The sequence below is a fragment of the Schistocerca cancellata genome, chromosome 7 (assembly GCF_023864275.1).
Source record: "Schistocerca cancellata isolate TAMUIC-IGC-003103 chromosome 7, iqSchCanc2.1, whole genome shotgun sequence".
NCBI lineage: Eukaryota > Metazoa > Arthropoda > Insecta > Orthoptera > Acrididae > Schistocerca > Schistocerca cancellata.
Genome location: NC_064632.1, coordinates 199684156 through 199697115, shown reverse-complemented (window position 1 = coordinate 199697115; position 12960 = coordinate 199684156). Strand labels below are relative to the sequence as shown.

The 12960-nt window shown below is 43.3% G+C and overlaps 1 protein-coding gene across 1 annotated transcript in view; it reads left to right on the top strand.

The window, feature by feature from the left end:
• The window catches only part of LOC126092427 (uncharacterized), a 174093-nt gene that overhangs the window by 81211 nt on the left and 79922 nt on the right, over nt 1–12960 (top strand). Inside the window, exon 2 of the mRNA XM_049908022.1 lies at nt 8979–9056. Within this exon, the coding sequence (XP_049763979.1) occupies nt 8984–9056 (73 nt within the window). The 5' untranslated portion in view covers nt 8979–8983. The remainder of the gene's footprint in view (nt 1–8978; nt 9057–12960) is intronic.

Below are 12960 nucleotides of genomic sequence, written 5' to 3'. Positions count from 1 at the left end.
CTGTGATTTAAACCAAGTTAAGGCATTCTACTATTTTCGAAGTAAAATAATAGATGGTGAAGAGGACATAAAAAGCTGACTATTACTGGCCAAAAGAACTCTGGCAGTGTCGACTACAGTCCTTAATTTGAGACAGAAATTTCTGAGAGTGTAGGTCCGAAGAAATGCGGTTGAAAAATCCGTTTTAGGTCCAAAGTTTTTACTAGCTGTTGCAAGGTAACAGGACGGTCACCATTCCAAATCGTGCACACATTGTCTGATCAATCAAGCGAAGCACCCAGAAGAGGAGGAGGAAACGAAATGAAACGCCAAGGATTGGGAGGGTATGCGATGTTATTTCGGTGCTTACAAAATCGAGTCAAGTTTACAAAGAACTAGGCAGTATGAGCCTTCTCATCAGTATGACGCTGCACCCTGTTCGACCTGGACACACGCACTGATCCGGTTTGGGAAAGGTGCCGTAAAGCCATTGAATCCAATGCTGAGACCTGCTGGTCGTCGACTTTTATAACTAGTCCCTTGTATCTTGGATGCTGGGGCTGGGACGGGAGTCCGACAGGGTCTCTCGCATGTTCTGCTGGGGACGGATCTAGATCTTTTGCTGCTCACGGGATTACCTTTACGTCACTTAGCCAATTCGTAGAGACACATACCACATGTGGACGAGAATTGTCCTGCTGGAAAACTACACCGCGATACTGTCACGTGAGATGTAACACATAAGGACGCAGAATGTCTCCGACGTACCTTTGTGTCATCAAAGGTACCTCAATCACTACCAGTCGTGACCAGAAGTGATATTCGATTGCTCCGCAAAAACAATGACGCCAGAACTAAGACCGTTGCGCCCCCCCCCCCCCCCAAAAAAAAAATATTAGAAGACTAAGACCTCTGCCCAGGTAGGCGCCACGCCCCCGGGGGTGGCCATCTGGGGTACTGTAGAGCTGCGATTTACAGCTGAACACAATGCGACGCCATTCTGTACTCAGTCGTTAGTGATGTGGTGCAAACGGCAGCTGTTGCTAGTCTCTGATCCGTGGTGCGGGAAGACAAAGAATGTTGCATGGAGAACATTAGTTATTCTCGGCTGGCAGGCTCAGTTGTTAGCGGTTACGATATGCTTGGTGCACAAAACACTGATCTTCCGTTCCGCTGACCTGACGACGTCGTCGACCGAAACCTTGCGATGAGTTTCTGCCGTCGCGTTCCCATATAGTTCAGCATCGGGCAACTGTCACATCCGAATGCCTCACAATTCGGGACGTTGTATTATACGACCAGCAGGCCAAATTGAGACACACAACGAGGCCAATTTCAAAGACAGGAGTCCGCGGCAACTTCATGGTATTTGTACATCTACATCTGTATCATACTCCCAAGCCATCTAATGACGTGGGGCGGAGGGTACTTTTTGTACAAATAACTAAGCCCTCAACCCTGCTCACTCCCGTGTAGCGTGTGGGAAGAATGATTGTCGGTAAACCTCTGTATTGGTTCTAATGTCTCGAATTTTCTCCTCGTGGTCATTACGCGAGACGTATGTGGGGGGGGAAAGCACCATGTCGTCCGACTCTTCCCGGAAAGTGCTCTCTCGAAATTTCAATAGTAGACCTCTCCGTGATGCACATCGCCTCTCTTGTAACGCCGCTCTTCGTTGGATCTTCTCTATCTCTTCTATCAGTTGGGAGGTAATGCTGGGGCTCGTCAGCAACCGTGTGGTGCTGAACATTAGCCGGAGCAAGAGGGGTAGCCGCAGCACGTGGTCCAGGCCGACCACGTGGCTGGGAATTCCATGTTGATGCTCTGTCAAGAACTGTGCTTTGTGTTGATGAAGGAAATTTGTATGTCGGAAATGCCAAAGATGGCGAACTTTGTGAAACCATAATGGCAGACATTTCACAGTTCATGTAGAAATTAATAATAGCCAGAGATCTTAAGATACCTTAAAAACAAACATGTACATTTCCATTATTTGCACGACGATTCTGATGGTGTAATCAGATTTTCAATAGCTTTATTAGTTTAAAGTTTCGTATCTGACTGTAAAATATACAAGTAACACCCAGCACCCCAGGAACCTTCGACCATTCGGTTCATGTGAATATTCATATTATATACTGTAGTACTGTGGGCTCAGCAGTATTTGGCTTGTAATGTGGCAACTACGTAACCCAGCCCCTAGACAACGAAAGCAGCCAAAACTTTTAATATTTCAACTCTTGAGTCTAAGGGTACGTAGTTGAGGGCCACTTTTAAGCCACTTTCTTCGTGAATGAGTCACATACCCTTAACATTCTTCCTGTGAATCTGAGTGTGGCATCTACTTCTCCCACCATTTATTTTATGTGGTCACTCCACTTAAAATCGCTCTGGATAGTTACTCCTAGATATATTACGGCAGATACTGTTTCCATCAATAGTGTAGCTATACAGTAACGGATTTCTCTTCCTATGCATGCGCAATATGTTACATTTATTTACATTCAGGGTCAACTAACAGAGCCTGCACCATTCATCAATTTTCTGGAGGTCATTCTGCATATCGTTAAAATCCTCTGGTGTTGCTACTTTGTTACAGACAATCGCATCATCTGCGAAGAGCCTCGGAGAGCATCCGACTCTTTCTTCTAGATCGTTTATGTATATTGTAAACAGTAGCGGTTCTATCAGACTTATTTGAAGTAATTCAGAAAGTACCATTACATCTGTCGATTTTGTTCCGTTAGGAGCTACATGTTGAGTTCTCCCTGCAAATCTGCTCAGAAACTCGACAAGCTCGTATTTTTTTTTTCACTAAACGACAGTGCTGGACCGTGTCAAATGCCATCCTGAAGTCAAGGAACAAGGCGTCAATCTGAGGTCAAGGAACATGGTGTCAGCCTGAGCGCCATTGTCTATGGCGCTGTGGCTCTCCTGGAGGTACAGAGTGAGCTAAGTTTCGCATTATCTGTCTTTTCAGAATTCATGTTGATTTTTATAGAGGAGATTTTCCTTCTCCAAGAACATCATAATTCTTGATCGTATAGTAGTCACGGTGTTCACGCACCTTACATTCCCTATCAGACCTGGTAACAACGTCAAACAGGAACAACACTGACTGTGGGGACTGTTCTACCTGGCACAGAGAATTGTTACCCTAATCATTTTCATATCTGCCGATGTTGTGTACGTGCAGGAAGTTTGTTTGATACCGACCACGTCTTCTGAGTGCTCCATTTCGTTCGTCAGGGATTGCATATTTTAGTGATCAGGGCAGCAACAATCTTTAAACTTGAAATGTCAGCGAGTAAACTAAATTTTCATATTTTAGTGAGCAGGGCAGTTACACTCTTTGAACTTGAAATGTCTTTGAGTAAGCTAAATTTTCATGAGGCTGTTTTATGTGACTACTACAAACTAATTAATGTAGAGTAATGGAATTTCGGGAATGCATTTGTCTAGGTAGCATACTGCGGGCTTTCAAATAGAAAATGTGATGAGTGGCCCTCATCTACGTACCCTCTGACTCAGAGTTGAAATATTGAAAGTTTTGGCTGGTTTCGTTGTCTAGGGGCTGGGATACGTAGTTGCTGTATTACAAGCCAAATACTGCTGAGTTTGTAGTATACAGTACGAATATACACATGAGTAGAATGGTCGAAGGTTCCTATCACTCGGCAATTGCGCATTTTGAACGTAATATAGACATTTATAAATGAAAGATTGCAATTAAATAAATTCTTCACGGTAAATGATAACAGCCAAAACAGTTGCAGGATAAAGATTTATTACAATTCTTGACCACGGTTTCGGTATATCTAAATATACCTTCATCAGAAGTAAAATACCTAAAAGTACATCCTGCAATGGAAATTAATAAAACAATTGTGCCAAAGACATCGTCAGTAGTTAAAATATCATCTCCATTTATACAACATGATTATGGACAGAGGGTCGATATGAACACAGCTTAGCATGAGTACTTCGCCTATGAACTAGCCGTTTACCGTGGTAACTAGTTCATAGGCAAAGTACTGATGCTAAGCTGTGTACTCCCAGTGTACTGGGAGACCGTCCGTAACCCGGTGTTATTGCGACCGTACATTCTCGTGGCCACCGCTGTCGGCAGTCATGTACAGAGGCTACGTTCCTGCCAATTCTTTCTGAAGTATCGCAGAAGGATCATCCAACTTTTCGTAGCGCTATTACATGACCTATTCAAAATCAGTGATGAGTTGATAACGGCATCTTTGTCGCTTTAAAGGTATTCTTGACTAACATCAACTCACCACGTCCAGTCTCAATGATAACTAATGCTCACGACGACTGCAGCGTTTGCGTAATGCAAACCCGATTTGCATCCTCACAGTGGCGCTGCTGATATTCCTTGTGCTCGTTGTAGGTGAGGGACAGTACCGGTTGTCGTGCAGTATAATCGTGCTTTGGCTACTTGTACTATGGTTTGCCTCAGCATCATGTAGAACCTGGTCCTCCAAATCTAGTGTACGCACAGTCCGCTGCCTCCCTACACGTTCGTCTGTCTGAAAGGGCCCATGATTACACAAACGCCCAAAAAGGGCTAGAAATGATGTGTGATGTGGTTGGTGTCTGTGAGGGTACTTGTTTTGGTGTAACCGTGCTGCCTCTCGATCGTTTTCATCTGTTCGGCCGCACGCAACCACCATCTCGGCTTGGTCCTGACATGAATAGTCAGAGGAACTTTTATTGGTCAGCGCCGTCTACCGTGGTAACGATGCTTTTCCCGACACATGTTCATAAGACATTTTTTCCTCCATTTTCAGTCAGAAACCAGTCCCTGCAGTTTGTCGGTTTTATTAATGTTCGCCCTGGACAGTCAACAGGCTTGTAAAGGCACTTTTTTGTTACACGTCCTTAGGATGTACACAGCGCAATTCAATTCAGCCAGATAAAACATAGTTAACAGTAAAGCTGAAATTACTTGGAATAGTCTTAAGAAAATCTTCAGTCTTTCACTCCGCAGTGCTACGACACACAGTATCAATGTGACATTAGAAATCTGTAGTAAGTTCCTATGGGACCAAACTGCTGAGGTCATCGGTCCCTAGGCTTACACACTACTTAATCTAACACGCTAAGGACAACACACACACACACACACACACACACCCTTGCCCGAGGGAGACTCGAACCTCCGACGGGGGCAGACGCACCAACCATGGCAAGGCGCCTTAGACCGCCGATGCACACTGCGTTGCAGAGTGAAAATTCATTCTGGAAACAATCAACGAAACTTGGCTACGACAGTTCTCCGGAATTTCCTATCTTCCAGAAGCGTTAGTGTAGCAAGGCATGCAGGAGAGCTTCTTTGATGTTTGTAAACTACGAGAGATGTAGTGTCGCGGCGGGGGAGGGGGGGGGGGAGAGCCTAGGGGATGGCGTGGGAGGGGGGTGAAGGAGGGGCATGAGTTTTACCTGTATACGGGAAGGTCAGTCGGGCAATTTAATTCGCCCAGGAGGTAATTACCCTTTGTTCTAATGACTGCTGACTATTACTTCCTGTACCAGGAGGGATTAATACAGTACACAGACAAAATCAAATTCGTTCCCATGCGAAATTGTCGACGCATGCAACCCAAGTAGAAATTGAAGAGAAACTGCTTAGTCGAGTCCTAGCTGTCCAACAGAGTTATATGAAAGTGCTCAGAAAATATTGTAGGGTGTTGCACTTAACGTATTGTGAATGACGGTCGTCACTTTGAACACTTTCTGTTAATTTAAGTGGTTGATAAAAGGTGTGAGTTGTCTGTTCCTTTCAGTCCATTGGTTCGCATTCTGAGAGTATTCAGAGTCATCTACCATCTGTATAATTGTGACCATATAAATTTGGAACGCTGTGTCTAAGGAAACCAAAATTTTCTGTCCTACTCGGCTACGGGTCATACGGATGGTTACCCGTGTGACCAGCGGAACGGAAATCAGTTCCGTGCGGTTGGTCACGACACAAATGAAGACAAGAGTAGATTGCAGGTATTTCTAAAAACTGAAAAGTAGAAACTGTAGAGTAGTCCAAATCGAGAAATGCAAACAGCCTAGGACGTGCTAAAAATAATCGAATGCTACATAGACAAAAACCTCGTAGATTAAGAAAGGGAGTGACTGATAAACAGCGATTTCAGGTCAGATGGTGCATCGTGTTAGAAATTGTCAGGAAAATGGGTATAAACTGTAGGAAAAGACGGTCCGTATACCACATGTGCAATGAACAAGTAGGAACAATAATAATGAATGGTCGAGAACAGAGTACTCGGATTAAAAAAGGTCTAAGGCAGAGGTGTAACCTTTCTCCTCTATTTTTCAATCTGTACTTTAAAGAAGGAATCGCGAACATAAAAGGAAGATTCAGGTATGGGTTTAAAATTACAGGTTCAAGCCCACATGGAGGCTTAGCACCAATCGTCCTTCGTGCGAATCGTACACGCCTGGAATAGGAAAAGGGGGAAGTGTCATTGGTTCAAAAAGTGCCCTGCGCCACGCACCATAAGGTGGCCTGTGAAGTATAGATGTAAGTGTAAAATTTAGAGTGAATGAATATTAATGCTAAGATTCGCTTGTGACATTGCTGTTCTTAGTGAAAGGGAGGAAGATTACAGGACTTGTTGAGTGGAATGGATTAACGAGTTTAAATATAGACTGAGAACACTCGAAAACCGTAAGAAAGGCGATGGTAATGAAGAGTAGCAGAAATGATATTAGCCATAAACTCAACGTTAAAACTGGGGACTACATACACGAAACGAAGGAATTCTGTTACTTCGGAGAAAATACTGTTTGATGTGCTAAGCAAGGGAGATATCAGAAGCAGACTACCATAGCCAAAAAGAACCATTCTCTCTCAAACATCGGCCATCACTTGACGAATAAATTTCCGAGGATGTTCGTCTGGAGCATAGCTTTGTAGAGAGGTGTCTCGTTGACTAGAATAGAATCGAAGCACTTAAGCTGAGGTCCTATAGAGGGAGGTTGAAAATTATGTGGACAGGTAAGACAAGAGGAGATTCTCCACAGAATCGTCGAGGAGATAATACGTGGGAAACACCAACCATAAGAAGGGATAGAAGGATTTGTTACTACATTAGGTACTAGAGGGAGCTATGGAAAGTAATAACTTTAGGCGAAGACCAGACTGGAATACACCCAACAATGAGACACACATGATAATTTTCAGGGTTTTATAGCCATGCATCAAATAGAAAATTTATTTTAGAGCACTTATTTACGATTATCGCATTACTGCACTGAATTTGTACAGATCCAAATTGTTCCAATACTCCTATTATTTGATATTATTAGTAACATATACACATCAGTTGGTTCTACTAACAAACACATAACTGAATTAAAAGGAGTGGCAGGAAACATTGCGCCCATTAATAAACAGCCAAATAATGATGGATTGGATTGACGTGTGGAGACATTGCATGAACGCCAGGTCAGATTTTTTTTCAATAATACAGCTGCCAGGAATATTAAAAATTGGTCAGGTCATTAAAAAGTAGCAGTTCTGTTGTACTGGTGTTCTTAAGAAAAAGATTAAAATCCTGTGTGGGCTTCATATGATTACCATCAATCTATAATTTTAATCAAGTAGTGACGTAGAATGCATTTCCTAACTGACTTCCCTATGCTGTATTAATATCCCTTGATAAAACTGGAGAGAATCAACCTCGAACTACAGATGTGTTTCACTTCTTCCTGTCTTTGTAAAAGATTGTTTGACAAGGCTATCTTTGATAGACTACTGATTCATTTAACTCAGCGGAGCTTGCTAAATGCTTCTCAGTTTTGCTTACGGGAAGTGCTAGCAGAGCTAAACAAAGAAAAACAAAAAACAAAAAAACAAAAAAACAAAAAAAAATACCTTGTTGCCAAAGCCTTTGGTTCTGGGGACCACCAAATTCTTCTTGGCAAGCTAAAGTGTTGAGGCATTAATGGCAACCATATTGCATGAATGGAGTCTGGCCCTCATACGAGAAAGTAGAGGTCTATGGAAAGACCGTCACAGGCATGAAAGTAACATAAGAATGGGGTAATATGACAAATGGTGCCCCACAAGGATTGATATTTGGTCCATTGTTATTGTTAACCTACACTAAATGACCTTCTTATGGCTCTGAGGGTTGGTACAAAAACCATTGTGATCGTCGATGCTAATTAACTGCCTAAACTCAACCCTACATGACATTTCTCAGGTGGTAACAGGCCAGGCCTTCAAGAGGTTCACACCTAACAGTTTAAGCATTAGTGTCACAGACTCATACTACGCGATTTCTAACGATCTAAAATGATATGCAGTCACCATAAATAGACATTTACAGTCGTACATTGACTGGCAGACACTTAAAATTGCTTGAATTCCAACTGGATAATAAGTTAAAATAAAGGTAACACACACATAAAATAATCAAAATGCTCAATTCTGCATGTTTCAACATTAGAAGTGTCTGTTATTGTGTTGGCCTAAAGACATGAATGCTGGCTTATCTTGTACATTTTTACTCAACTGTCATCTTATGGAATTATCTTCTGCGGCATGGCACTTACCGGAAATAAAAGTGTTTGTTCAGCAGAGTTCTTATTTATTTGTACCTCTTGCCATTATGTGGAAAATTCATTTTTACATATACAGTATTTTTCGTCAGTGAGTAACATTTTTTTATGTTAGTTAGTTAGTTACACGTTCTGGAGATCACTTGAACGCAGCTTTTAACGAAAGTGTGTGGAACGAGTCCGTTTATACGTACACTTGAGACATGGTTAGTGTTAACATTAATGAACACATTATTTTTTTAGTCGTAAGCATGCCACTACACTGAAAAACTAGCTGTTTTTTCCGTTAACACAGCCATCAGTCCGCGTAATATCAGAATACTGCAGATTTCTAGTCGTTGGTGTCTGTGGAGCACGCCTAGTATGATATGTTTCCGGGGAACTAACAGTACTGACTCTCTGTGTTGCAGGAATCATGACGAGACGCCGCTGCCACGTGTACCGCTGTCGGTGGACGCTGCTGGCTTTCTTCCTCCTTCAAACTAAAGGTGAGTCCAGCTGACATTAGCGATAGTTGTCACACCACATCATACAAGAAGAAGGAAGAAAAGTCAGCGCTTCACGTCCCGTCGACGGCACGGTCATTAGAGGCAGGGGACGAGCTCTGGCTGGGAAAAGGATATGAAGAAAAGTCGGTCATGTGTTCGTCAAGGAAAACAACACGAAATTTTCCTTCAGCTATTCAGAGAAACCACGAAAAACATACATCTGAACATCCTTGGCGCCAACCATGCACCTTAGTTGATGATGATGATGTTTGGTTTATGGGGCGCTCAAATGCGCGGTCATTAGCGTCCGTACAAAGTCCCAATGTTTACACAGCCCAGTCTAGCCACTTTCACGAATGATGATGAAACGATGAGGACAATACGAATACTCAGTTGCCGGGCAGAGAAAATCCCCAACCCGGCCCGGAATCGAACCTGGGACCCGGGATCTTAGATGAGCACGTTACGTATGTACCTCACAGAATCTTCGACACAGCATTCAGCCTCATGGCTGATCTAGCGCCTGAGGGTTAGCCAAACTCCTGCGACTCCCCTCAAGTGGTGTTTTCCTGCCTTCGGGCGCTAGAGCAGACGCAACGTAGTATGTGTGTCGATGGTTCTGACAGGTACGTGTGTTACGTGTGCAATTAACGTGCATGGGTGGTACCGAGGGTGTCGTTGAACCGAAGGGGGCGCTTAAGTGACCCTTTATTATTACCCAGACACGTCTTAGTGATTCAGCCCCAATGAACATACCATAGGAGGACGCGGAAAAGGAGGTATTAAAAAGCACATGAACCATTCACTGCTTCAGATCACGTTCAGATTACGCCGAATGATTTTTAAAAGCCCCTAGTGAATCCAAATTGTACAGCAGAGCAGAATTGATGTCGCGCTACTCTCCGAAGGGGTCAGATCTTGTTCAATGCGGTTAAAGCCCCACGATGTCATTAGAGTAGGGCTGAAACGCCCAGAGGTGGCAGCAGTGTCGAACATTGTCAAGAACGTCGTCCTGTTGCTTATCACACTGCGAACTGTCGGTTTCGATCGCAAAATGTGCGGGAATCGACGGGGCATGGGAAAGGGTGGCTCCATTGACGCATTTTATGCGACCCTGTAAGGCCTTTTCAGACACTGAAATGTATTCCTCGGCCCCACACAAGAAAACCGCGTAATTTCAACGCTCGTTGTCGCGATTCTAACCCTGTCGCTGAGGCGTCAAAAAAAAGGGCGAAATGTAGGTAAGAGGGGTTGTAACTACCTTCCCAACGTCTGACACGTGCAAGGTGGGGTTTAATAGAATTGTAGTGAAATTTGGTGTCAACATGAAGTCAGGAACTCACTTTAAAGTTAACTTTTTGTGTGTCGATACCTTCCTGCCTGAATAGTCGCCGAGGGTAGCGTCGTAGGGCGCCAAGCTATTGCGCCATTACAGAGGAAGGCTGTAGGCATCTTTTAGCCAAATTTCAAACTTACTCATCGGAACGGGAGACAATTACGAGGTTTCAAAAACGTGATCTTTCAGTTTTGTTGCGCAGTGTAGCAGTTCTGACAACGTAGTGGCAGCGAAAGCGACAGCTGTAGGAGGTGTTAAAAGGCCATTACTGTTCGCGTAGATAACATCGAAAGCTCCACGAGACTTTTTGCAGAAGATGCTCTTGTCTGCAGGAAGATGGTAGCTCCAGAAGATTGTAACGAAATCCAGGAAGTCCTGCGATGAACCGATGATTGGTCCAGGGATTCGAAGTTGACATGAATGTAAATAAATGTAAGATATTGTGCGTAAATAGGCGAAGAGATCCGCTACTGTTAGATTACGCTGTTGGTGAACACTTACTGGAAACAGTAATAACTGTAAACTATCTGAAGGTAATCGTCCGGTGCGACCTAAAGTGGAATGACCACATGAGGAAGTTTTCCGCAGAATCGGCGAGGAGAGTAATATCTGGGAAACACCAACTATAAAAAGGGATAGACGGATCTGTTACTACAAAGTTGATTCTAGGAAAGCAGTTGCCAGAGTAAGTCTCGTTGGAAGAATCTTAAGCAAATGAAAAGATGTAGTTTGCACAGCACCTGTTCGACCGATTCTAGAGTAACAGTCTGGCAAAGGCACGAAGTATCCAAGTAGGGTACACAGAAGAGATCCAACGTAGAGCGGCACGTTTAGTCACGTCACGGGACTCGATGAGAGAGCGTTACGGTGATGCTCAGCAAAGATCAGTGGCAGACGCTACAGGAGAGGCGTTGTGTATCACGGACAGGGATATGTTGAAATTTCGGGGGTGTGCTTTGTATGAAGGGCAACGTATTTATTTTTTCTCACATTACCACGCGAAATGACACCGATCAGAAAATCTGTGAACTTAGAGAGTCTACAGACAGGTGCTCCTCCGACTCTTGTTCCTCCGACTCACCACTCGTGAATGGAACAGAGAAGGAGTAAAACGACAGAAGTACCAGAGGTACCCTCCACCACGCATAATATAGTGGCTTGCGGACTATATATGCAGATGTAGAGGTTTTCATTAGCGCTGATTTTAGTTCCTAAAGAAGTTTAGTATCATTAACTTGCGAGTAGTAGTATATGGAGGTTACAATATTGATTTCAACTCAGGTAGTTGAAACCGAAAGTAGATGTGCTTACTGATGTTCAGCTTACACTTGATCCCTACATTTGCGAGGAACGAAGTTCAGATCTTTGTCCAGCCCTCCTGACTTAGGTACTCCGCCTTATACCTAAAACATATGAGTCAAATTCTGCGAGCGTTCTTTTGAAAAGAACTTTAAACAGAACTTGATTAATTTCCACACACATTTACTAAAATAATAACAAGCATAAAAATTACTGGATGCTATTTACGATTGACAATCTGAAGTTCCTTTGGTAGTGGTACGTTAATCTTATTCTCACATATATCTCTGATACTTGACAAAAGTGTATATACATTTATCTTCATGGCTATGTACAGAATTATGGTAATCTTATTAGGCGCAGACTGAAACTTGACTATAGACTGGTACAGACAAATGTAGACTGGTACAGACTGGTGCAGACAAATGCAGACTCACTAATTGGAGGTCTGTACACTTGCTATAATACCTCGCGCGTTCATGTATCACTGCGCGAGTGTGATCTGCGAGGAGAAAAGGTTCTACATTAGCAGCAATCTCATTGTCTGCATTACATATTAATACACTGATCGGCGGAAGCAGAATTTGGTCCATCTCTATGGCAGCGCCATCTCGTAGTGCGGAGACGGACGAGCGCTTCGCCTGTGCTGTTGTGCTTAGCGGGGCGCGCTCTAGTGGGAAAGTTGTGTACGCGCTGACTACGTGGAACTATGTACACAACAAATAGCTCCAGAAACAAACTAATATAAATACAGTGCTTGTTGAGAAAAAAGTGTCAGGATGTATAATTTAAAATTTCTTTCTTCTGGACTCCCTTGGATTTTGTATGGCGCGTTTTCTCCTCCATAAACACATTAATCTGTCCCATATGATAGAAAAAACGATCGCACTTTACGATGTACAAGAATCACAATATTCCAGTTTTGGAGGGCCGTCTTCCTTATATATATTATTTTGACAGCTCTCTTTGAATTATATGGCCTCCATCACGTCTACATCTACATCCATACTCCGCAAGCCACCTGACGGTGTGTGGCGGAGGGTACCTTGAGTACCTCTATCGGTTCTCCCTTCTATTCCAGTCTCGTATTGTTCGTGGAAAGAAGGATTGTCGGTATGCCTCTGTGTGGGCTCTAATCTCTCTGATTTTATCCTCATGGTCTCTTCGCGAGATATACGTAGGAGGGAGCAATATACTGCTTGACTCTTCGGTGAAGGTATGTTCTCGAAACTTTGACAAAAGCCTGTACCGAGCTACTGAGCGTCTCTC